Below are 25259 nucleotides of genomic sequence, written 5' to 3'. Positions count from 1 at the left end.
TTATTCAGACCTGCAAAAGAATTCTCGGAAGCCGTGGTTGGTCTTGGCCTTGTTTACGAAGAACGGCAAGCCAGTTGGCAGCATTGCCTACTACCTACGTCTTGTGTTTGCTCCCTTCCGTACGGTCTGGAGACGGCCCTTCTGCAAGCCACCTATCTAATGCCTACACAATTTGGACATCATTCCCGACTAATACGATATTTGACTTACACCCAGCATAACGCACGCATCCGTTTGTTTATGCCCAATACCCAACATTGATTGCCTTTGCCCACTTCCCCTTCTGATTGCTGAACTCCTTCCCTTTACGGGCATCCAAATGGCGACCTGTGTTGTATCACTGTGTGCTCTCCCAGAAGATTATAACCTCGAACAATACTCTGTTTCGCCGCCGTTTAACACAACTTTTATCACCCATCATGCCAGTCACATCCACGAGGACGAACCTCAACGACATACTCCCCGCCCTTCATCACGCCCTCTGCGGTGCCACGGGAACAGCCATCGCAACATGTACGACGTATCCACTCTCTCTAGTTCTTACGCGGTTACAAGCACAGGTGCGTCCTCCGTCTTTGTTCAACAATCCACAAAGAAACGACCGTTCCACAGCGTGGTGTGTCTCGTGGGCCTCGCCCTCACCGAGGCCACGTTCACGGAAGCACCATAGCCATGCCCATCGATATCCTCTTAATAGCATTGACCCACTGCCCCGTCCTGATCTCATATCCACCTAGATTGCATACCTACTCCATCCATCCGCTTTCAACCCCAGTCCAGCCCTGTTGGGCATCCCAAACGTGTAAACATGCCACTAACGCTATGTGACACCGATTCAGCGTCAACTAGCTCGGGAAGGCATTCTTCCCGCCGACGAAAAGTACGAAGGCATCATCGAAGCTTTTTCTCGGATCTGTGCTGGTGCGGAGGGCGAGGAAGCTGGCGAAGGGTGGAAAGCTCTCTATACGTAAGTGCCTTTTCCTGCCAACCCAGGCACCATGTGTCCCGATGTGGTTGCCTAACCTAATATCCACCCCGTCCGAGATCTCGTAACAGCTGGGACGACGCAAAGGATTGTAGCACTAACCTAGACTTGTCGAACTAGTGGCCTGACACAAGACGTCACCAAATCTATCTTGGACTCTTTCCTCTTCTTTTTGTTCTATGAGCTCTTCCAGTCCCGCTTGCGGGGTCCCCGAAACAGTCGCGGCAACTCGAAGGGCCCCGGCGTCCTGGCAGAGCTCGTCGTCGGTGTCGCGGCGGGCGCCTGCTCCCGGGCGCTCACAACCCCTATCGCGACCATTGTGGCACAGAAACAGACCGCCGCCCTCGTGGAGGACCAGCAAGACTCGAACGCCGCCGATCTCAGCGTGTGGGATCTCGCGGCCGCGATCCGCCGCGAAAAGGGACTGGCGGGGCTCTGGTCGGGCTACTCGGCGAGCCTGGTGCTGACGCTCAACCCGAGCTTGACCTTCTTCCTCCAGGAGTTCCTCAAGCGCGCCCTGCTGTCGCGCGACCGCTGGGATGAGCCCGGGTCCGGCCTAACTTTCCTGCTGGCCGCCGTCAGCAAGGCCGTCGCGAGCTCGGTCACCTACCCCTTCCAGATCGCCAAGGCGCGACTGCAGGTCAGCACGGTGCCTGCTAGCAATGCCGAGCCGGAGACCGATGCCAAGGCGGGAGAAGAGCAAGGTGGCCCACCGGCCGAAAACGGCAGCGGCGGGGATGCCTCCGCCTCCCGCGACGTGGAGAAGGAAGTCGAGGCCAAGCTCAGCGCCGTCCGCGCCGTCCAGAAGCTGGCCCGCCGGAGCATCTTCGGCACCCTCGTCACCATCGCGCGCGAGGAGGGCGTCGCGGCGCTCTACGACGGCTTGCCCGGCGAGCTGCTCAAGGGCTTCTTCAGCCACGGGACCACCATGCTCGCCAAAGATGTCGTGCACAAGCTGCTGTTCAAGCTGTACCTCCTCGTCGTGGGCGTGCTGCGCGAGGTGCGGCTACGGAAGGGGACGAGAGCGGCGTCGCAGCAGCAGCCGACTCAGCGGATGGTGCCGAGGAAGAGCTTGTATGATGATGATGAATACGATAGGGCGGGGCAGGACCTGCCTCGGGCCCTGCAGTTCCGAAACGACTTTCCTGAGATCTCCCGGGCCATGAGGATGGATCGGGAGACGCCTAGGCAGTCGTGGGGTTGGTTCCTCGGCGGCGGCGGAGGGAGTAAGAGCCCGGATAGCGTCCCGGATGGCGATGCTGCGGGTTTCATTCTGAATGTGACGGACCCGTCGCGGCGGAAGATACCTAAATGGAGCTGTTATTGAGTGACTTGGGCTTAGTCTCAAAGAAGGTTCCAGTCACCTTGTAAGGAAAAGGTTCCTGTCGTTTTCTATTGCTGTACTACTTCCTGCATATTGTTGATATTCGGATGAATGGATTGGGTTAAGGGGGAGGTTCTTGGTTTTCCTTATTGGACTGTACACATATAATATCTTGTATTACCTACTGTAAGCTAGCTGCATTACAGGCGGTGTTCCAATTTTGGGGGCATTTCCCGGTTTGTTTGCTGGAGCATGGGGGCACAAGTTCCCTTCGGGATTTCTTTTTTTACGATAGCGCATCATTTCCATTCTGGTTCTTTGGGCAACTAATCTTCTTTTCTCATGGGCGTTGTAGTCAAAAGCCTGTAAGTACTTTTACCTAGACTTTTAGATTTAGAAATAAATGCAAGGATCCGTGGAGTTTACACCATATGGGCATGCTATGGTAGAGGCCTGATTCTTACGGCCTGGCCTGATGAGCAAGCATATATGCATGCTCTTAAGCTCTAGAGACCACATTAGCAAGACAGTGCATTTGAGTCTATAATTATACCGAGAAAGCGAGGTCTCCCAGTTCACTCAGGGTCGCAGTGCTGCTGCAACCCCTGTTTCGAAAAGGAGAGCACGGGGCATGGGACGTTTCTATGCAGCTTTCCTCAGCACTGGAACGCCACCCCTGATTTCTGGACCTGGTTCGCACCACCAGCTGAGAAGCCAGTGCCCTCACTCCGGAGTTCGATGAGCCCCGGTTTTATTCTCTCCTTCTCCTTTTTCTTATTCTTGGTTGCACCGTCGTTCCCTGCACCTCGGTCTACGAGGTCAGTCTCACAAACGTAGCACCGGAGCCCCTCGGGATCTACTTCCTCGGCGTGCGGATCGTGGTGACCGCTCGGCCGCATGAACCTATCAACGCAGTTCCGGCAGAGCACGTGACCGCAGGGGCGAGCCAGCATCGCCCTCGACGAGTTGCTCAGGGCCTTCTTGCACGAAGGGCATACCCTCTGCATTTTTTTACTTTTGCCGCTCTTCTGCGCCGTACCGTTTCCCTCTTCTTCCTCTTCTGTGAAGTGCACCGCGACCAGTGTATGCAGTCCGTACGTGTGGGGTTTGTCCTCGGACGACGCCGGGCAGGTGGGTGTGGTCTTGGCCTTCTTCGTGACCTCGTGCAGGGTGTCCTTGGTGTTGGAGGTGGGCGTGATGGACGGCACCCAGAAGGACGCGAGCTTGGGCTTCGCCGCCTTCTCGTCCTCGAGCGCCTTGCGCGCCTTGGCGCGGTCTTCCGACGCGATGCGCGAAAGCTCCTGGTCATCGAGTTCGAATTTCCGTTTGGTCCCCGTCGCACCGTTGCCATTTCTAGCCTCTTCTGGTATTGTATCCGAAACAGTCGTCGCATCCTGAGCAGCAGGCTTCTTCTGCTTCGTCTCCCCCAGCTTCCGCCCCGCGACGTCGAGCCCCATCTGCGTCATCTCGAACGCGCGGACGGCGCGCTCCTTCTCCTCGGCCTCCTGGCGGGCGGCGTCCTCGCCGCGGTCGCGGGCCTCGGCCTCGCGCACCTTCTCCAGCCGCTTGATCTCCTTCTTCTGGGCCAGGATGTTGGACAGGGCGCACTCGCGACAGAAGAGGTCGCCGTGCGTGCAGGCGACAGGGTCCAGGGCGGGCTCGAGGCACAGGCGGCACGAGGCGAAGGGCAGGAAGGACTCGCGCGACAGGGTCGCCAACGTCGAGGACCAGGCCTTCTTGGCCTGTTCGCGCTCGTGCGAGGTGAAGACGGCGCGGCTGGTGTTGCGTTTGCCTGCGCGCGATGGTTTGTCAGTATCTCCGCTGCTCAAAAGAAGAGAGTTCGGATCAATGCCATGAGGAAATATATGTATGTGAACTTACTGTGCGACATGTTGGCGTGTGAGTGGCTGGTCGTCGGCAGCCAACTTTGTTGTGTTGTATGCAAAAGAAGGTCTTAAGTAATAGGGCCTACTAATGATGTAGCTAAATAAGCCTAAGCTGATGTCCCTAGGCCGAATTATTCTAGAAGACGTTGCCCCACCTTCCCCCTAGCAGCCTGCCAGCTTTGCCTTCCAGTGGATTTAGCGACTGCAAGGCCTGGAAATCGCGAGGGATCGGAGCTGCTCGGCTGTTCCCTCAACATTTATTAGGCACTTGCCTTCCTAGCGTTAGCGGGCATCTGATTCTGGGGCAACACTGCAACAAACTGGAGATGGACCCATCATAGATGTGCTTGCTCGCTTGCGGCTCTCTCTTTCGAAAAACCCATTTCAATCCAATTAAGAGGCTGTCGTCATTGCGACAAGGCTTCCTTTGATGCTTGGCCACTCATTCCCTCGCTCTTTTCCTTCTTCACTCCACGTTTGACCTGCAAGGCTTTGCTTTTAGAATGTGAATCTGGTGGAACCGCTTTATAACTTCTCATTCTTTTCTCATGAACTGTCGTTGTACTAGTATTGAGTTGTTTTGAGGGAGCGCCAGTGCGAAGTGCGAATTGACCAGCCATGGCGAGCAACGCTCACGATAGCCCCGAGTCCTCGGCGACCAGCACCGCCACAAGGACGCCCCTGGAGCAACCCAGCCTGTCATGGCGCATGTCTTCGTCTTTCATCCTCGGCGCAACCAGCATGCTGTGTCGAGGCTTTTTGTACGGGTTGAATACGGTTGAGACGACTGGCCTGGATCGATTTTTGGAGATACTAGACAAGAGGGGAAGACGTGGACAAGAGGGAAAGGGGCCTCATTACAGGTGGGTTCCTATACAAGCCCATCTTTTACTGAAATACCATATTTCTATATCCCAAGTTTCAGTGCTAACCGAGATATCAGTGTGCAATCATGTTAGCGTGTAAGTGTCTTAACCAAAGTCACATTAAGACGCAATGGTAGCTCATCGGCTGTGGTGACATACAGAATGGACGATCCACTCATGTGGGGGATATTACCAGCACGTTATGCCTTCAATCCCACCAACCTGCGATGGGGACTAGGGGCTCACGACATATGTTTCAAGAATAAGTGAGAGCAACTCTACTTCATGCTGGGCCGTCCTTGCGCGCGAGACTTACTCATAACCCCAGAGCCCTGTCAACGTTCTTCAGCCTGGGCCAGGTGCTGCCCACACACCGAGCTTCATACTCTCCCCCATGGCGGTGCTTTCCAGGCGACTATACCCCAGGCCATCCGGCTGCTATCAGCACAGCCGTTTGGCAGCCTACAGCCAGGGTCCCTCGACGCAGCCTCTTCAAAAGGTCTCGGCGCTAACAATATATCTGATCCTTTCACTTCAGGCGACGGCCTGACTTATAGCACTGATGGCACCGATTCTTTCGTTGCTCCTTCCATCTACGCCCAAAATCGTTTAGCATGGGTCCGTAAGTAGTACCCCTATACACGGATACTAGTCCTTTTTACCCTGAACTTACTCATTGGGTGCGCCTTTTTATATAACGCCCCTGTTTGTGGTTGACTCGGGGGAGTTCATCACTCTAACTTTATTTATAGATATCTTCCCCGAAGGATGTATCCACCAACATCCGTCCTTGACCATGCGCTACTTCAAATGGGGCGTCGCCCGTCTCATCCTCGAGTCGGAGCCCATGCCCGACATGCTGCCCTTGTTCATCGACGGCACGCAGAACATCATGTCGGAGGAGCGCACCTTTCCTCGGTTCCTTCCGCGCGGTGGCAAGAAGTTCCACATCACGTTTGGCGAGCTCCTGGATATGGAGGCCAAGTTCGGGGACCTGCGCCGGAAGTGGCGGGAGCTGGTCCGGAAAGACCGGCTGAGAGCTCTGGGTGAAGCAGAGGGTGATGATGTCGCCTCGAAACCCAGGAGGAGCACTTCGTCATGGGCATCGCTGTCATCGCTCTGGTCGTCAAAGAGCTCATCATTGACCCCTACGGTCACGACTGCCACCACGACAACAACATCGTCACTAAGTGATTCCGATGATCAGCTACAACTACAGCAACAACAACAACAGCATTCCACAACCATGCAAAAACAAAAGATGGGCAGCGGCCAAATAGCCATGGGCGAACTCAGTGAGGAGCTCAAATACGGCGCCGAGGCCCAAGCGCTGCGCATCGAGGTAGCTCGCCGCGTCCGCGACGAGATCGAGAAGCTGCGCGTCAGTCTCGGCTACCCCGAGAACGACCCCAAACTCGGTCTGGCCGAGACGTGGGCTAAGGAGCCTGCGGGTGCCCGTCGCTTTAAGAGCGATGTCGACGGGAGCTTGGTCACGAAAGAGTAATAATCATTCATTGTGTGTGTGTGTGGATAGGATCCCCGGCTAATACCCATGTGAAGCGGGGGAAACACACACATCGACAAGCTGACCAAGGGTGCTGGGTTTGTAAATGAAGAGACTATCGTTCGAGAGAAAACCTAGCAATCGGAATCAATAGCCAATACACCGAATCAAGAGACATTATTTCACAAGGGAAGAGATGCGTCCAGACTACGGGTGCAAGAGCGACAATTCATTGGGAAAGCCAAGACGATTAGTTTGATTCTCTTGCTGCAGAGCTACTGCAGAGCTACTAACTATTACGTCTATCATCAAACATTACCATTTGCTCTAGAAACGCCTGCCTCGTCTTATCGTCGTCTGCGGTCTCCGGCCTCCCAATGGCAGACAAGCATACAATGCAATTCCCAAGATAAAACAAATGCGCTGATAGAAGGCAGAGAATCAAGTAAGAAGCGACCACTTATGCCCCCTTGATCAACAGAATACCTCCTGTTTCTAAGCGTCTGTGGCATAACGGTCCCTTCCTCGGTCGCAGTCACCTTCCGACCATTCTTGGTGTCGTCGAATAATATATTTCTCCCATTGCTTTGTCCGAGATAAATAAAGCTGCTGACGATAAGGGGCCCGGAGCTGTTGGGGAACCGAGTCTGTAAAGATGTTCGGAAGCTGCTCTTTGAATAGATATCTCGTTAGTTCTAGATCACATCGATCGATTAAGTGTCAGGGAGTTAGAGAGTTGTGTGGTAGCTTCAATGTGCCGTGCTATGTGAGTGCGCCAGGCCGGGACGGTTCTGATATCTACGGAGAGACGGTACAACAGAGAAGTGAAAGGTAATAGACTCGTTCTGAAGTAGCGCAACTCGAATATGATAAGCGTTTTGGAAGTAGTCTATGGCGGATGCAGTCTCCGAGCAAAGCTTCGAGACTCGTCAGGAAGGATATCTAGGGACATTGCGCCGTGGCTGAATAAGTGCCTTGGCGAGGAAGTGTGATTTGTGTCGTATCTCGTAACAGGGCATGCGAAGATCGCCGATGGCGCTTATATGATCGCGGGATCATGAAATGAGGCTGACTAGTAACCAGGTTCGTACTGGCCACCTTGAGAGGGGACCGACTGTGGTGCGAAGCCCCTATGCTGCTGCATAGCCTGCTGCTGTTGCATCATCTGTTGCTGGTGAATATCGCTGAACCAAGGGTGTTGCAGCGCATCGTGCGCGCTGATGCGCATCTCTGGCCGGAGGACAAGCATTCGCTGCAAGAGATCGATGCCAAGGCTGTCGATCTGCGGGAAGGATTTGGCGGAGATCTTGAGTGGCATACATCTGGAAAGTCGGCTTGTACTCGGAGAACTGTGTGATGCTGGGCCATGTTCGTTCGGTGGGCGTTCCCATGATTCGGAAAATGCGTATGATCTGATCTTCATTCGTGGTACCGGGGAAAAGCGGTCGTCCAGTATACATCTCAGCCATGATACAGCCTGCAGACCAGATGTCGATACTGGTATTGTAGGTTCTGCTACCAAGCAAGACATCAGGTGCACGGTACCAAAGGGTGACGACCTCGTTGGAAAAGGTGTTGACTGGGATTCCGAAGGCTCGTGCCAGACCAAAGTCGCCAAGCTTCAGGACGCCCTTGGGACTAATCAGGAGGTTCTGGGGCTTCAGGTCGCGATGAAGAACCCGGTTCTGATGGCAGAAGTCGATGCCCTTTAACAGCTGATACATGAAGGACTTGATGATCTGGGGCTTCAGAGCCCCTCGCTCGCCATGTGTATCCATGTATTTCTTCAGGTCGCCGTCCATGAACTCGAACACCAGCATCAACTTATTCTCGGTGTGGATGACATCGTGAAGCGCAACTATGTTCTCATGCTTGAGTTCTTTCATCAGCGAGATCTCCCGAATAGCGGTCGATGGTGTGCCTTCTTCTGAGTCAAGGTGGATTTCTTTCAGCGCAACGAGCTCGCCGGTCTGTCGATTGCGGCCCTTGAAGACCTGTGTAGCGCATCGAGTTAGCAGTTGGAGACAGGCGCGCAATGTTTGGGGGGCCTACGTACGGTGGCATATGTGCCTTCCCCGAGCTTCTCAAGCTGCTGGAAGGAGCTGGGATGTCTCTTGGCGTCCATGATGATGGAGGATCGGGGTGTCTTGTCGGGTTTCGGGAAGATTCTGAAGTGAGGGAGGGGAGCAGGAGCCTGACGGTCAGTGTGCTCGGGGTCGAACAGTAGACTGCCTGAAGTGCAGGTCTTGCTCAGGATATCCAAGGCTTGGCTGCCACGGGCTCCTGGCTGAACGGCCTTGTCCGCCGTTTTGAGGGTTGAAGGGCGAACGGGCGGGTTTCTGGAAAGACTGTTCGGCCCGCCTGCACACGAGATGCCAGGACCGGGGAGTGGTAGGTGGGTGGATTGGGGGGGGGGGCAGAGAAGCAAAAGTGTGAAGTGTGAAGGAGGGATAAATGTTGGCAAGGCGAGGAATGAAGCAAGTCAAATATCGCGAAAGGGGGTTTGCAGGAAACCTTGGACCCGTCTGGACTGGTGGACTAGTAGATTGTGCAGTGAGTGCAGGCGCTTAACCCCAAGGCTGTGTTCGCAAGGAACAGCAGCTGGGAAAAGTAATAAGTAAAGTCTGAGATTGAGATCCAATGAGGGGCAAACCCTTCGTGGCAAGGTTGAACTGGGGGGCTACATATGGGAAACCCCGCTGCCCGCCGCTGCCCAGGACGGACCCAGAACCTGAGGACCCTTATTACCTAGCACTTGGAGATTTTGTATCTATCTTCTCGGGACCCCTTGCCCGATTCCCGTTTTCTTCGAGTCACTTGGAGTGGTATATTCGCAGAAGGCAGGCAGGAGCAAGTTTCAGTTGTCATCAGTCATCACGCACCTCACCGCGCCACCAGCCAATTTTGCTGTACTTATGGACGAATGACCAGTTTGGTGTAACTGCGGAGTTGGCCTACATACCCCAACGGTGAATACTACTAACTAATACACTCCTGACACCTCTGACTGCCCGATCCCCACTCTCTCTTTCTATATCAAGTAGACACCTGCAGATGGTACAGTAGGTACCGAAGTGAACGGTAACTTAGGTACACTTGGTGCAGAGTAGCAATTCGTGGAGATATACGCACCACTTACCTCTGACTTCGTCGTGCAGAGTCGTTGTATAGAGCTTGAGCTGAGCAGGGAGCAGGTGTACCATCTCCCTGGGCTTATTCCATCATTCGTGTTTGATACAGAAGGCTGGCAGAGCAAGAAAAGGTCAGCCACCAACTCCAAGCTTTGATGCACGTGTTCATCGCCGGCAGGTACCCTTACACTTACACGTACAGGCTTACACGGTGGATGCGGGGTCTCGAGGTTAGCGCGTCTCTTTATCAGGCCAAGACCCAGGACCCGGACCAGGACCAGGACCACGTCCCATCTCCCGTCTCTCGACACACTTACACCTGACCTGGCATGTTCATCTATGACATCCATCCATTAAACCAACTTCTACAGCTTTATCAAATGGACTGATCTCTGATCTCCCGTATTACTCATATGCCTCCACTCTTGATCTATGTGCATTTCAACTAGCCGTAACATCTAGGCACGTCGTGCTGCCCCTATTATACCCAGATCTACGTATCAGTCCATGTAACCCCTCGTTTCCAAACATGCGCCCACTCCCCGGCGACGATGCCTTCGGGCGCCACCGCTCGACCGACTACCCAGCACGCGCTGGAGCCGGTGCCAACAACCAGATGTCCTTCTTCCTCGCCGACGAGGCTACCGTGGATGCCTGCCTCGAGCGGCCGACCATCCCCCGCCCGAGAGATGCGAGAAAGGCACATAACTCGGCCACCACCGTTGCACGTAAAGATGACAGAGATCCAGAGGCCTCTCGGCACCAAACTGTTCCCGGCAGCCTGCTGCCAGAGAGGGTGGGCTTGTGCCATCGCCAGTGCCACGCGCTTCGGTCGCGATGTACAGCCCGGCATCTATCCGGTCGCATGATTTCCAGTCTTTGTCACGGCCCATGACGCCCATGACACTGGGAACTTCATGTGCCGGGTCCATCATCAGCACCCCGTCTTCAAGGCGGAACTCGCTGTCGGGCTCCATCTCCGAGATCGCTGTCAGTTCGGACGAGGATGACGAGCCACTCCGACAGGGAGTCTCGTCCATGATGGACAGCGGAATCGCCCCGCAACTTGTCATGCCGAGCATCCAGATGCCTAGCCGTCGCCCATTCACCGAGATTGGCAAGAGCATTGGACGTCTTAAGGTGCTCGTTGCTGGAGACTCTGGCGTTGGAAAGACCTCTTTGATTCAAGCCATCGTGCAAACATGCGAACATATCGTTCATGTTGATCCTATAGTCTCCCCCGCCAACAGCAGAAGATCCTCACGAATCAATGACAAAGCGACGGGACCAAAGAGGAACCCTTCCGATTATACTCATATTACTGAGATATTCGCCAGCACTAAGCCATACCCCAAATGGTGGACGGAGCTTGAGGGTTCTCGACTTGACTCCAGGCGGAAGAGTCTTGGCGACACTATCCTTGATCGTAATATCTGCTTTGTAGATACCCCAGGCTATGGAAGAGGGGCATCGGTAAGTCCGTGAAATACTGTTTACAATTCTGGTCGGCTGACTTTTATAGGCCATGGAGGGCATTGTCCCCTGTGTTGAATATGTGGAATCGCATCTTACTCGAGCGTCTTCAGACTCCTTGAGTGACCAAGAAATGCTTCATTTGTTTGGCGGCGGCGGCGGCGGCGGCTTTCAGGTAGATGCGGTTTTGTACATGATTGATGGCGGTATGGAACTTCTCCCACCACCCACTTACAAGTATTGAGCTGATAATGTGGCGCTTAGGTCTCAAGCCTGCTGATGTTGAATATATCCGTCGTCTGGCGGCCTTGACGAATGTTATCCCGCTCCTCGCACGGGCGGACAGTCATTCAACCGACGATATCAAGTCCCTGAAGCAGAAAATTTCCCGTCAGCTTGACGAGTCTGGCATTCGGCCCTTCGCCTTCACCTCGATCAACATCGATACGCTTCCTTCAGGTGCCCTGGCTGGGTTGTATGCTGTATCGAGTGCTAACGGCTCGGACCACGACGTGATGGATGCTAGTTTACTGATGAGTTCGGACTATGTGCAGCCTCTGGTTCCCACAGAGCTGAGTGCACTAGTCGGGCAACTTCTTAGCCCAATGGATCCTCATGGCTACGCCATTCTGCTGTCAAGAAGTACCTTCGATGGCGTGAGACGTCAAATCCTTCACGGCCAAAGAGTTTATATCAACCCCTATGCCTCCCGCCCACGCAGGCGGCTTCTCCCATGGCCTCTGCTTCTTTGGCGCTCGCCCGAATCAACTCTCCAACTCGCAAGAGTGACCCACCTCAACTTCGCCTGGTAGATTGGGCTGCCGAGCTCCAGAGAAGTATGACCAACGAGATAATGCAGTACGAGGCGCTTGCCAAAGGAGAACGAGCAATGTGGTTAACGGAAAGACTTGACGAATGTGCCAAGGAGGGCACGCTGGTGCCAGTTAATGTACCAAAGGCCGGCAGGCCCGGCAAGAAACGAAACGTGAAGCATAGATCATCACGTTGTACGCTTCGTCACCAAGATCCCCTTGGTCTACTCCAAGTGGTGGCGGACATGAAAGCGAAAGGTTGGGTGGCTTTGGAGTTCCTGGGTGGTCTTAGTATCATTGGTGGTTTGACTTATTATCTGCTGACAAGGCAACGCTTGCAGACGGAGCCGGCACCGCTCGCAGATGAGTGGGCGAGGCTTTGGGGAATGGGCTTTTGAGAAGGCGGAATGGAGTTGTAGGTTTATATTCTATCTTTCACTGCCGATTAATCAACCCCAGCTCGTAGCAGCGTGGACAGGACGGACCCTGGCCAAATATACCAAGTTATGGCATGTTCCGATTTGAAAAACTCATGGATTATTTTACCCACCGCTATTCACGATGCATGTACAACTCATCCCGGGTGTGTATCCAAATGGACCCCAGATATCTGGGCATGAACGTACCTAAAATAGTTGGCTCCTCTGAGGTTGGTGGCTCGTATGGTGGGATGTAGCTACTCCCAGGCCGTACTCACCTTCGTATTGTTGAATTAGAGTTATGTTGTTGTAATGTAATCCTTTATAGGTAAGTTTGGCGGTTATGCTTCCTAACGATACAATTTTGTTCAGATAGGAAACAAATCTATTTCCTTCCAATTCTTATATGCACGTGTAGAACACAAATCTCAGCCCACCGGTGATAACGTAAAGGGCACACAAAGGTGGATCCAACCTGCCCCCAGAGAGTGCCTACCTAAGCAACTAACCTTAGCTAGTGCGCAGGTCCTCCGTTGGTTCAACTCAATCTGAGCTAACCTACAGCGCAGCATCTATCTAGTTTGAAGGTCGCGCATTTTCACTTTCAACCCACCAAGAGCAAACGCAGACAACGACACAGCCACGTACGTCCGCCTCTTTCGTCCCTTATACCAGCCTTCAGTAAAACATTCATTCGTTACTCCGCGGCCAAGGCATCGGCGCAATACAGAGCAATCCGCCGTGGCATTATTGATGGCCGCTGTTTGAACTCGTCCGAGCTCCCTCGGTACAAGACTTCTCTAACCACTTTATTCCTTCGCTATAAAGCCTTTGTCCATCAGAGTCTCGTTCTTGCGCGACCGACAATCCAAAAATGTCGAGCGAGCGGAGTTGGGGCATCACCCCTCCTGTCTCGACCGCCTTGCCAACTCCCGCCGAGACCCAGGCAAGCAATGCCTTACTCGAAGAATTGAAGCGACAGGGCACCTTCGAGTCGGCCGAGGAAACCAACACAAGGTTAGTCAGCTGAAACTAGTTCAACACGACGTTGTCCATCAACTAACGCCTTCCTCGTCATGCAGAAAAAAGGTCCTCGCCGACATCCAAAGAATCGTCGATGAGCTCGTCCGAAGGATCGCAAAGGAGAAATATCCTCGTAATCCCACCCTGATCCGAGACGCCCGCGGCGAGGTCTTCACATATGGCAGCTTCTGCTTGGGCGTGTACGGCCCTGGTTCCGACATAGATACGCTGGTTGTCGCTCCCAAATATGTGACGCGACAGGATTACTTTACACACTTACCCAAGATGCTGGAAGAGATGGCCCCCAAGGGTGCTGTCACCGACTTGACTCCCGTCGAGGATGCCTTCGTGCCCATTATCAAATTCGAGTACTGGGGCATCAGCATTGATTTAATTTTCTCCAGAATCGCGACCTTGGATCAGTTCCCACCTCATGGCCAGCTAAAGCTGAGCGACAACTCCTACTTGCGCGGCCTCGATGACGCCGAGCTACGATCAGTCAATGGCACACGAGTCACCAATGAGTTCTCAACCTGGTACCCGAACAGAGCACCTTTCGCCTGGCTTTGCGCGCGATCAAATTGTGGGCTCAAAGACGTGCGATATACGCCAACATTGTTGGTTTCCCGGGAGGTGTGGTGTGGGCCATGCTAGTCGCTCGCGTCTGCCAGCTCTATCCAAAAGCTACTAGTGCTACCATCGTAGCCAAGTTCTTCCACCTTATCAGACAATGGCCGTGGCCGCAACCAGTCATGTTGAAAGCTATGGAGGAGGGCCCTCTGAATGTCCGCGTTTGGAATCCGAAGGTGTACCGGGGTGACAGCTTCCATCTGATGCCCGTCATCACCCCAGCGTATCCCGAGATGTGCTCGACCTTCAACATTACTCACTCGAACAAGGAGGTCATACAGAGAGAGCTCCTTCGGGCAGGTCAAATTGCGGCGCAGATCATGGCGGGCAAAGTGCCGTGGAAAGAATTGTTTGTGAAACACAGCTTCTTCACACAGGGTTACAAGTATTATCTCGCCATCATAAGTACATCCAAGGAAGATGAGGCACATAAGATTTGGTCTGGATATATCGAGTCAAAAGTGAGAATTCTGGTTGCAAGCCTCGAAAAGCATCACTCCATTGCCATTGCCCACCCGTTCAACAAAGGCTTCGAGCGTCGGCATCGGGTACAGAACGCGCAGCAGTTCGAGGCCGTTATGGACGGCAGCGTGTCTTTTATTGTCAAAGAAGACGAGAAGAAGGATGAGGTGCCCGTTAAGAGCGAAAAAAATGGCGTCAAGGCCGAGGGTGAAGAGCTGGCGAGCTCAAACGGCCAAGCAGTCCCCAGTGCCGAGCCTGACTCGGCAAATCCTGATGTCAAAGCTGAACCTGAAGATAGCAAGGCTGGCGAGTTGAAAGATGTGCCCACGTCTAACTTACTTGTATATACGACAACCCATTACATCGGGCTAGAGCTCGCTGAAGGTAGGTGTGCCTCGTACACAGACCCTTACACCGCAGATTTCCACGACGAATTCTCCATCGCTTTCTCCGGGAAAAATGACTAACCTTCCAGGTGCCAAATCTTTGGACCTCTCCTACCAAGTTAACGAGTTTAAGGACACGTGCTTTGGGTGGGACAAGTATAAAGACAAGCCTCTATCCAAGCTGAGTTCTTTGAGCGTTCAGCACGTCAAGAGGTACGTATAGGGAATAAGCCCTTAACGGTTTTCAACTAATACGCCACAGCATCAACTTGCCAGACGATGTGTTTGAGCCCGGCGAGGTCAAGCCTACCCGGCAACCTAAGAAACCGGGAGCCCTTAACGGAGCTCAACGAAAGCGCCCTGCACCAAACGACGGCAGCCTCCCCCGCCGAAACGCCCGCAATCGACTAATCCGGCTTCACTTGCCGCCGCCACTTGAGGGGCCGAACCGAATTTTCAGATTACTAATCTACAATAGGAAACGCCCTGTATATGTGTTGTATACAAAAGCCAGGTAATGGGCGTTAAACCCCAATAAGATGAGATGGCTATATTGCCCCTAGCCCTTTCTCCAGGTTCGGCCAGCAAAAGACAGACAAGCCGATTGCTGGCTGGTGGACCTCACAGAGTGGTACGATCGCGTACTGATTTACTTGACAGTTGCTGCTGAAATTGCCCAGGCCTAGAAGAAGGCCTTCTTCGTACTTCTCAACGCATAATCCGTTTTATTTGCACTTGGATCACATACAAGGCTGAAGAGAAAGATACCTGCAGGATCCCGGATCGGATAGGAGTTTACGGCTCGTGTGTATCTAGGAAAATACCATGCCGGCAGATCAATAAACTAGCTTTTTGAGGCACAAGTGCCTCGGCCTAATCAATTGCTGGTGCTTGCGTTGTGAAGTCGCCCTGTGATCCGATCGGCGAAGAGATCCGCCAGTTTGGACCGAATCTTATCTGAACCGACCTGTCGGTCTCGTATTCTGTGTTTCTCCAGGGATTGCCAGATCTTTGGCGAAGCATTATTGTGCAGCTGGACGGATGAAGTAATGCGAGCTGTCCCTTGGTGGGATAACTAATGTAACTACAGCCGAGACATACGTCTCAGGGAGGACTGGTTCGGTGCGTGACCATCCAATGAAGGCATCTACATTGTCGCACATAGGTCGAGTGGCTTCGGCGCCCGCCACTTGCAGCCCCAAAATATGACTGTTATAGGTATTGGTTTGTCTGATGTCTGTTGTTGGAAGTTCTCCCAGCTCTCTCGACACATGCAACCCGTATGAAACTTCAATGCACGCCCAGATCTGCAATGCAACGATATTTGTGCACGAACGTCGGTAAGCGAGCAGCTCGCTTTCTTCATCTTGGTGCCCTACCGAAGACGCTGAGAGCGGGTATACTCGTCCTCCCATAGTCCCACTTCAGGGGAGAGCGCCTGTAGGTATGCAGGACTGAAAACTCCATACCACGAGAGCGAGGTTAGCGAGGGCTAAATAACTCGACATACTATGCTATACTTATTTTGCCCGGCATGCAAGCGGCAGGTTACTCGATTTAGATCTGGATATCATTTCTATTTTAGCCCTTTGCAGATTGCATGGAGAATGGCAAATGTGACGGTAACCCCCCAGAAACTGCCATGGCGCTTCGTTGCCATTGGCCGATCTGCACTCCAATCCTCAGGTTAAGCGCCCAGAGGGTCCAAATTTGGTCTCGCTGCACACTCAGACAGCCAATCTCTGACGATTGTGTACGTTCGAGCCGTTCCCCTGACCCCTAGTTACTCAAATCCTGGACTTGTCATGATCTGACTGGCCTGTTGACTGGGGGTTCCTGGCGTGCATAGGCGCATCGCTGCTGGAGCACTCTCTGACACGCATCGCAGGTGTGCTATGCTTAGAACCTCACTCACGCCAAAACCATGCACACCACTACGGACTACGGCAATATTACCGGTGTAGCCGCAGGGAGCTACACCATCTAGACGGTATAGGATTAAAAAAAATCGCCAGAAAATGCTCCAGAAGTCTGAGCGGCTATTTGATGCGCTTCATTGATATCAGGAGTGTTTCGCATCTTTCAAAAGGTAGGCAAGATCGTTGTTTTCCCTCATCTTCTTTACCGTTCACCAGCATCATCATTCCTGTTACGAGCGTCTGTCTCCTTTCTATTCGTCTCTTTCTTCAGTTCGCGCGCTCTCTCCTTCTTCGGCTGCCTTGATCCTTCCACTCTTTCTGGCAAAGTAGCTTTGTACGGATAGGCCATCATTCCACCTATCATTCGATTCCCTCCCTTCACTCATCCACAATGGCCAACGAAACTAAAGTCACTGCCTCTTCCTCCGACTTCGAGGTCGAATCGCGCGACCTTGCTTGCCAGGGTCACGTCAAGTCGATTCGTCTGGTTGACAGTGCCCGGGTGGGCTTGACGGCCCTTGCCCTGCTCTGTGGCATCACCATCCTTGGGACCTCAGGCGATGCCCTCATGGTCTACAACACCACCAATGTCGCACCTGGCTTCCAGTTGCCGCTGTGGCCGCGGCAGTTTGACCTTCGGCCGTCGGTGGCCCTGGTCGTCGGCAGCGCCATCGTCGTGCTGACCAACATCGTGTCCCTTGTCTTCAGCAAGGTTAAGATGGTAAGCAACGCATCTTCGGTGGCCCACCCCGCCTCTTCTTCTGCGAGCGAGTTACTAACATGAAGTCCCGGCCAAAGCTCCGCAACGGCACAGCCCTCCATACCCCTCTGACCTTCGCGGCTCCCTTCATTGGCTTCGTAGCGGTTATGATCTCCATGATCTTCTTCTACGCCGTCAATGCCTCCACCACCGTCGACACGGTACAGAGCTGGAGTTGCCAGTGGGAGTCTGTCTCGATGCAGATGAAGCCTCACTTCGGCGCCATCTGCAAGGAGACCAAGACGGCTCTCTACCTTTCCATCATCCTGATTCCCGTCGAGGCTTTCATTCTTTCCGTCGCCGGCTATCAGATGATGCTCGAGAGGAAGGCAGCTGGTGTGGCGCGTTCCCGCAAAGGAAGCCCTGCTCCGTCTTAGACGGTCTGCCCCACTTCTATCATCTGGAAGGATATACGATGAAGTTGTGGCGGGCCCTTGATTGATGGGTGGTGTTTGTTTCTTTTCAAAGTGTGTGGTTGATAGGCGCCGGTGACACCACCTTTCCGGGGTGTCAGCCTTAGGTTCAGGCCGCTAGATGCGTTTTTTGTTCGGAAAGGCCGGTCCGTATGGTGATGAGTGCGCATGATGAACTGTACATTAGTAGTAATGAAGTATCTGAATGATGATACGCAAGCTGTCCATCGGACATTACTTCATCTGTTCTTACTGCGTAGACCGTATACGCTTCCAATACCATGTACTTGATGTGTCATACCCAGCTGTCACGAACTCGGATAGCGGCGTTGTGCCTGTCGCCTCTGTCTATGAGTCCTCTAAATTGATGCGCGCGTACACACACACACACTCACACACACACACTTGATCGGAATCGGCTGTGACCCCAGGTTGTACTACACATGCATCGAGGCTGAGGGCAGTGTCTCGTCTTGATTGGCGGCGGAAAGTCGCATACCCCGGGTGTTGCCTTGAAGGCCAGCCATCCTCTATCCGCTCCTAAAGCACACGATCTTGAAATGCTCCAGAACATGTTGATGAGATCGTATAAGGATATCAAGATTTAGGTGAGTGGTTAAGGTAAGGTGAGGTGGTATCAGCATGTGCGTCGTTAGGTGGTATCTCCGACAAGTAACAAGGGTCCAATTCTGAAACCAACAACCCCCCACGCTGTGAAGTAGCATCGTATAATGTGGATAACGCTTCACATCTCTCTATCTTATCATGGTGCGCTTCTGCGTCTTCAAGATGCTTATCAGGACAGAAACCAATCTAATAAAAGATAAAAGACGGCAACACCGCCCTGGAGAGGGATCTTGGCACTTGGCAAATTGGGTAGACACTTTTATGCAAGTATGCGGAGCGTTATCCGTCTCGTCTCTCCAAGATCTGTCCCTCCCCCCCTCCTCCACCTCCGCCACTTGTGGGAGTTGGCACTACGAATACTAATAAGGCACGAGGTATCAGGTATGTATGTGTTGTACAAAGGGTCTGGAGAGCCCGGCTGTGCTGACGGGAGCTAATGAAATTATAAGTTCGGTCACGGTGGACACTATTGACCTCCTCCCTGCACGTAGCCAGCCATTGTCAGATCATGATGCCGATGGACCGTGAAAGCGGACGAAGCAAGGGCTGCGAAGGCATACGAAGATAAGGCAAATCGTCCTGTAGGTCGGTCCTATGTAGGTAGGCAGGAGTATGCAAGGTGGGAGGGCAATCAAGAAGCACCTAATCATCCCGCATCTCAGCTGTCGTAGTATCTGGCTTGGGTCTTGTGTATCCCGTTGCACCGCTTCCCCCCTAGCGTTCCGTTTGCCGGCAACAGCTCACACACACACACACATAACATCGCTTGAATAGCATCGAGAGAGAAAAAAGCGAGACAGAAGAAGAGAGAGAGGTGGACTGTTTGTTTGCAACCTCGGAGGCCTTTTCCTTTCTTTTCTTTCCCTTATCCAATCAATTGTTCGGTTCTCTGTTGTTTAATCCTTCCGTTTCCCGTTATTTGTCTCGAACGAGTATTGAATCCCTTCGCCGTGTTGCTCGAATACCTACTTTCTATTCGCGTACCGCAGCAAACACCTTAATGCCCGCCTTGCTTCCTGGCCCCAGACAGCCAAGCTCATAACCAGCATTTGCAGGGTTCGAGATCTCACCTCGATCCCATTTTCCTCTCGGAGTTGGTAATTGTCCATTTCTTTTTGAAAAAGGTCTTGTCTTGACCTGCGAACTCCATTGGACACCAACAAACCCAGACCTGCCCTCTGTTGACTGGCCCTGAAACAGAGACAAGACCGAACGATTACAGTTAATCTACAGACCCGAGCAGGAAGGAACCTAACGCCCATCCTCTCGTACTTGCAGATTCTAGGCTCAAAGGAAGCCACAATCGGCGCACTAGAAGGATCTAGGGGCTATCGGCGAGACCCGCAGCTACTCTTTTAGCTGGGTACTAGTCTCTATCGTGAAGCATCACCTGATGCTTTAAGGAGCTCATAGGGATTGCATTACTACACCAGTCTGTGCGCTATACATCGCCGCAGCAGCATCTCAAAATGGAGCAACGTCCAGCAAGTTCCAGAGGGGCTAGCCTCTCGCCCCCGGGCTCTGGTGCTAAAGTACCCTCCGGTCGTCCTCTCTCCAAGGAGCCGGCCGTCCCTATACTCCGTCATTAACGCCTCCCGGAACGGCGGCAGCAACAGCAGCCGACGGTCTCTTCTTGCGCAACGCAAGGTACTGTCGTCGCGCTCCTCCCCCAAGTTGAGCATTGTTGAGGGCAACCACCTGATGCGCAGCGTTGACCGGCCTCTACCTGGAGATATGTTATACCGACGCAAGTCGCAGGCCCAACCGGCGCTGGCCAAGAAGAAGAGCGCCTACTACGAGAATGAATTCGCCGCCACGAGGGAGAACAATCCGGCGCTCGACCGCGTGCGCAACGAGGCGATTGTCATGGCCGAGTTGAAGACCAACGTCATAGTAGTAATCCAAGTTGCATACTGCCATGCAGGGGCGGCTCCGAATCGCAGTAGAGAAGCTGCTGGGAACCTGGTTAACCCTGAAACAGATAGACGACGAATTCTCGTTCATCACGGACTTCTCTTACCACATCTCCAACCGCTATCAGCGGCCCATGTCATCGATTGTTGTCAATGTTCAGCATAGCATGTGCATAATGTTTGGTGGCTCCTTTGAACCGGCGTATACCTGACCATCCACGCCCTCCCGAGCTTAGTCCAGCCTACGACGAACAAGAGGAATGCTGCTCTGATGCAAGCCCATATCCAGGACACTCTGGGAGTACCATCTTCACGGGGCTATGTCCGCTTCGAAGCCACACCCGAAGCAAACATGGCATACGGCGGGAAGACGGTAGCAGGCGAGATGGACGATGTGGACAGGATTCGGAAGGATGGGGCGGCAATTGATCGGGCCCCTTCCAGGGCCGCAAAGTCCAAGAAGATGCTAGGTGTTCGCGTAAGTTGGCGCGAGGTTCCCTTGTGAGGTGTTGACGACGACATGTTAACACAGCCTGCAGTCTCTCCCCGGTCTACGACCATCCTCAGCCATGTCGATGCGGGAGGAGGCAAAACTGCCGACTCCCCTAGCAGCATGGATGACACGCCCATGATCACGACGACCATCCCGGAGCACCCTTCCACTCCTCCAAAGAGCGAGCAGGAAAGCGAAGAGAAACCGACTAAAATAGCGGTGCGGAAAAAAAGCTTCGTGAGCTCGCTCTTCGGGGGCCGCGGTTCGACCAAAGATAAGAGGCCAAAGACGAGCGGGGCGATGGTTTAATGAGAATGGGCGCTTAGGGTAATGGGAAAGTAAGGCATGAATGAAGGAGGATCATCTTGCGAGTCGCGCGCGACAAGGACAGGGCACGCACGCACCAAGGACAGGGCACGCACGCACTTACAGTACATATTAGAATAGCTCGGAGTTATCGGGAGGTTAGATTTACGGGTCGTCGACATTGATAACGTACGTACCTTACCTACAGCCGAAATATAGGTCCACCAAACAAGCGCTGGAACAACGGCATCTGCCAGCCAAGATCGGAAGCTCGAAAAAGGAACCAGTAGGGATGTATTCGATGGATTAATTTTAAGCATTGCAATACATATAGCATAATGTCATTTATGAGGAGTAATGCTGAGTAAGAGAGACAATGATTACTTATAGCAGTACATAACCTCACTTTTCTTCTCTCCTCTCAAAAACCGAGGTAGACCGATTATGTGATGAGTGATGAAAGAACCGCAATTGAAAATACATACTCCGTACATGTAACAAGTCGGGGCGGAAGGCTGTACAGTCCGTCTCATACTGTATTTGGCAACAAACCCACCCCCGCATAGCGGCTGCCTTACGTGATGCCACTCCACAGTACGTCTATGCGCGTACTTCTCAATTCAATCGAAGCTGCAGCTTCAACTGGCTTGACTTGACACGAAATTGCAAGAGGCCATGATGCATTCTTTCAGTGATTAATACCTACCTACGCTCGACTTTTTGAAAAGACACCACAATTTCTGGTGACCCTGCCTACCTGTCAAAACGGCATCACCAAATAGCATCCCAGCCTCGTCTTTTGTTCCGTGCGAGACATTCTTGCTCGTCCGCCCCGTCCGCCATCATTTTCAGCTTTGACAGTCGGGGCTGCAAGAAACCATCTATTAAGCCCGTCTTACCAGGCGACCTCCGATTGCATCCAGGAAGCGAAGCCTCAGTCACATCGACTCGTACTGACCTGACTACACTCGGCATCTCCAGTCGAATCAGGGTTCGCTCAAATTCCGTCATAAAGCCCCCCTCACTAAACGAATCACTGTTGAGCAGCTTGTGCCACAATCTCCCCTGGATCCCGACCCGCAAACTCGGGTTGTACCAGTCGTTGTGATTCGAGGGGGTCCGATACAGACAGTCAGTACCTTCTGATTCAGATTCCTCTTATCGCGCCGATCGACAAGTTCACCAGAACGGAAGGAGGTCTTGGTCTAAGGGCACTTCTCACTGGGTGCATGAGCTTGATCGCCGCCGAGGAGGAGGGGAGAGGATCGAGTGATAGCGCTCGAGGAACGGGCCCTGGAAGAGGAGAACGGGCAATCTTGGAGCGAGAGCCTAGCGAGAGCCCTTGCTACCGTCATCATGGAGGTGAGACAAAAACTTTTCTTCCCTTCTCGATTTCCTTGGAATTTTAATGACTTACCCTGATCCTTCCCTGCTTTAAATTACGCCGATGAGAGCAATATCTACACCGCGGAACGTGCTCGGCCGAGTGGCATGGATACAGCCTTGACTGCATCTGCTGTCCATCACTCCTCTCATTTGAGCGTTTGCAGTCACTTTGCTACTCTAAGCTGCCAGACCGCTATTCCTGCCCTGTCCTGTCCTGTCTATACCCACTGCGTCTTTCCTTTTCTTGCTGTCTTCCGCTGCCCAGAATCCTTTTGGCGTTGGCGCTACCTGGAATAAACAATCAAACCACTTCCTCGCCCGTTGGGTTCCCGTTGGGTTGCCGTTGGGGAGAGATAGGAACTAGGCAGGCGTCGCGGACAGGCCCAAGCTCAAGGGTTTCGCCGCCTTGGTTCCTTTGCTTTGAGTCACCATCTGAGCTGAGAGTCCCGAACTGTCCGTTTGTGTGACGGTGAGATCAGCAGCAATGAGTCCAGCGCATCTCACGCTCCAAGCTGCAAAAAAGGGCAGTATGTGTTGTCTTGTATGATTGAGGTGGCCTTAAGACACGTGCGGCCCTCTCTCCAACACAACGTCTGATCATCTCCTTGGTTGGGAAACCTGCCCTCGTCTGCTAGCAGCCGTCCAATTGTCACGCCTGGACAAGATTCGCGATCTAGCATTCCCGCCGTCCGAGCTCGTGAAATTGGCGACCTTGTTCGTAGATTGGCTCGTTCGTCAACTCGCTGCGACGTCAACCACAAGAACACGGCAGCAAACGAGGCGCATCTGGGTTACTCGTTTGTACCAAAAGTCCGCCTCAAATCAACGACTGGCTATCCGGGGTTGCTATGAATCCAATACGAAGCCGCATATACCATTTGGAGGCCTCGGTTCCTTGCGAGATGGAAAGTTAAGCGACTTCAACGGGCTTAGAGCTGGCACCACATCTTCCATCACTGATTTCTTTTTTTGGTTCTGGCATTCGCTTTATCACATCATGGGTTCGCCGCTTCGCGGGCGGGATCCTCACTCCCAGTTGGAGGGCGGTGATAGGATTTTACTTCGGAGGCATTCCAGTGTTCTCAGTCCAGCTCAGCTAAATCTTGAACGTCTGTATGAACAGAATAGGACACGGCAGCACCAAAAAGATGGATCGAAAGCAACGGAGCCCTCTACGCCGGGTGCGCCTGCTAAAGGGAAACCTAGATTGCTCTTGATGGGCCAGAGAAGGTAAGGTACACGTTCAAGTACATCGCCAGGTTCATGTCGCTAACGAAGCAACAGGAGCGGCAAATCCTCAATATCGAGCGTCGTCTTCCACAAGCTCCCACCCAATGAGACGTTGTATCTTGAATCTACCGCGCGTATTCAGAAAGATTCCATGGCGTGAGTGACGACCTTGCCCTGTCTTGTGTTTGGCTGCTAACCTGCTCGCCTGCAGCTCTTTCATGGACTTCCAGGTTTGGGACTTCCCTGGCCAAATCGATATCTTTGATAATCCGACATTCGATATCGATGCCATGTTTGGCGAAATCGGTGCCTTAATTTGGGTCATCGATGCGCAAGATGACTACTTGGAGGCAGTTGCTCGACTGAATGTGACGATTCTCAACTTGCAGAGAACGTACCCGAACATCAAGATCGAGGTGTTTATACACAAAGTCGACGGCCTTTCCGACGACTACAAGCTGGATATCCAGAGGGATATAACCATCCGCATTCAGGATGAGCTATCGGATCATGGTTTCGAGAACGCACCCGTGACTTTCCACCTCACGAGCATTTACAACCACAGCATCTTTGAGGCTTTCAGCAAAGTCATTCAAAAGCTAATACCACGACTTGGTAGCCTGGAAGCTATGCTGACCAACCTTTGTCGAACCTGTCGATTCGAGAAGGCCTATCTCTTTGATGTCTTATCAAAGATATATATTGCGACGGACAATGCGCCGGCCGATATGGCCAGTTACGAGATTTGCTCGGACTACATCGACGTCATCATCGACATCACGGAGGTCTATGGGAGCTGGCCGCGGTCTAAGGGTTATCGCGAGTCACTAGAGGGCGCTCCCTGGAACCAGAAACTCGACGACCAGGTTGCCAGCAACTGGGCCGAGAGCTGGATGGTCTTGACGGACGCCAACAGACCCATTATGCTGCGCGAGGTGGACAAGTACCTGGCTCTCGTCGCCATCATGAAAGATGACAGCTACGACAAGATACCGCTTATCAATATGAACGTCGAGGTGGTCGTCCAGGGTCTGAAGGAGTTCTTCGACATCACGAAGCCGAAATAGGGAGGCGCTTCGAAAAATCACAGGCCAATGCAGAACAGGCTGCCACTTCAGGTATACCTACCTAACCGGGCTAGATCAAGCAGGCAGATAGTCCGTTCGTTCCGGCGGGATCGAGTACTACTATTCCCCATTTGAACCCCGCCACCGTATACGTTGGACGTTTGTATGAAAAAGATTACTGTAGTAATACACCATGGCACAGTTTTCAAGAAATCCGTGTAGGGGCCGAGAGCCCTGCAACTTC

At 53.0% G+C, this 25259-nt stretch overlaps 9 protein-coding genes across 9 annotated transcripts; 7 read left to right on the top strand and 2 right to left on the bottom strand.

Moving 5' to 3' along the window:
* Positions 1-419: 419 nt before the first annotated feature.
* Positions 420-2312, top strand: PG994_009406 (Peroxisomal adenine nucleotide transporter 1; the record flags this gene model as incomplete). The annotated part of the gene is made up of 3 exons (XM_066860815.1): positions 420-560; positions 840-967; positions 1106-2312. 3 exons carry the CDS (start codon positions 420-422, stop codon positions 2310-2312), a joined length of 1476 nt encoding a protein of 491 aa, XP_066714404.1.
* A 653-nt stretch (positions 2313-2965) lies between these two features.
* Positions 2966-4200, bottom strand: PG994_009405 (uncharacterized protein; the record flags this gene model as incomplete). The annotated part of the gene is made up of 2 exons (XM_066860814.1): positions 2966-4101; positions 4191-4200. The coding sequence occupies 2 exons, from the start codon at positions 4198-4200 to the stop codon at positions 2966-2968; spliced, it is 1146 nt and encodes a 381-aa protein (XP_066714403.1).
* A 613-nt stretch (positions 4201-4813) lies between these two features.
* On the top strand, positions 4814-6565 carry PG994_009404 (uncharacterized protein; the record flags this gene model as incomplete). Its single annotated transcript, XM_066860813.1, has 3 exons — positions 4814-4972; positions 5440-5683; positions 5814-6565. The coding sequence occupies 3 exons, from the start codon at positions 4814-4816 to the stop codon at positions 6563-6565; spliced, it is 1155 nt and encodes a 384-aa protein (XP_066714402.1).
* Positions 6566-7637: 1072 nt separating this feature from the next.
* On the bottom strand, positions 7638-8690 carry PG994_009403 (protein tyrosine kinase; the record flags this gene model as incomplete). The annotated part of the gene is made up of 3 exons (XM_066860812.1): positions 7638-7839; positions 7886-8559; positions 8622-8690. The coding sequence occupies 3 exons, from the start codon at positions 8688-8690 to the stop codon at positions 7638-7640; spliced, it is 945 nt and encodes a 314-aa protein (XP_066714401.1).
* A 1535-nt stretch (positions 8691-10225) lies between these two features.
* Positions 10226-12379, top strand: PG994_009402 (uncharacterized protein; the record flags this gene model as incomplete). Its single annotated transcript, XM_066860811.1, is given in 5 exon segments — positions 10226-10465; positions 10477-11169; positions 11219-11375; positions 11434-11825; positions 11855-12379. 5 exon segments carry the CDS (start codon positions 10226-10228, stop codon positions 12377-12379), a joined length of 2007 nt encoding a protein of 668 aa, XP_066714400.1.
* Positions 12380-13274: 895 nt separating this feature from the next.
* Positions 13275-15419, top strand: PG994_009401 (uncharacterized protein; the record flags this gene model as incomplete). The annotated part of the gene is made up of 5 exons (XM_066860810.1): positions 13275-13417; positions 13483-13936; positions 13972-14899; positions 14991-15114; positions 15164-15419. The coding sequence occupies 5 exons, from the start codon at positions 13275-13277 to the stop codon at positions 15417-15419; spliced, it is 1905 nt and encodes a 634-aa protein (XP_066714399.1).
* A 1792-nt stretch (positions 15420-17211) lies between these two features.
* On the top strand, positions 17212-17957 carry PG994_009400 (uncharacterized protein; the record flags this gene model as incomplete). The annotated part of the gene is made up of 2 exons (XM_066860809.1): positions 17212-17541; positions 17607-17957. 2 exons carry the CDS (start codon positions 17212-17214, stop codon positions 17955-17957), a joined length of 681 nt encoding a protein of 226 aa, XP_066714398.1.
* Positions 17958-20354: 2397 nt separating this feature from the next.
* On the top strand, positions 20355-21335 carry PG994_009399 (uncharacterized protein; the record flags this gene model as incomplete). Its single annotated transcript, XM_066860808.1, has 4 exons — positions 20355-20516; positions 20602-20735; positions 20792-21011; positions 21066-21335. 4 exons carry the CDS (start codon positions 20355-20357, stop codon positions 21333-21335), a joined length of 786 nt encoding a protein of 261 aa, XP_066714397.1.
* Positions 21336-23715: 2380 nt separating this feature from the next.
* PG994_009398 (GTP-binding protein GTR2) lies at positions 23716-25015 on the top strand (the record flags this gene model as incomplete). The annotated part of the gene is made up of 3 exons (XM_066860807.1): positions 23716-23948; positions 24003-24104; positions 24160-25015. 3 exons carry the CDS (start codon positions 23716-23718, stop codon positions 25013-25015), a joined length of 1191 nt encoding a protein of 396 aa, XP_066714396.1.
* Positions 25016-25259: the final 244 nt, after the last annotated feature.

The sequence above is a fragment of the Apiospora phragmitis genome (assembly GCF_038363925.1).
Source record: "Apiospora phragmitis strain CBS 135458 chromosome Unknown utg000008l:1.0-3514335.0:1.0-3519231.0, whole genome shotgun sequence".
In the NCBI taxonomy this organism is placed as follows: domain Eukaryota; kingdom Fungi; phylum Ascomycota; class Sordariomycetes; order Amphisphaeriales; family Apiosporaceae; genus Apiospora; species Apiospora phragmitis.
Note: the sequence above shows the minus strand (reverse complement) of the source record. Positions and strands in the feature narration are given on the sequence as shown.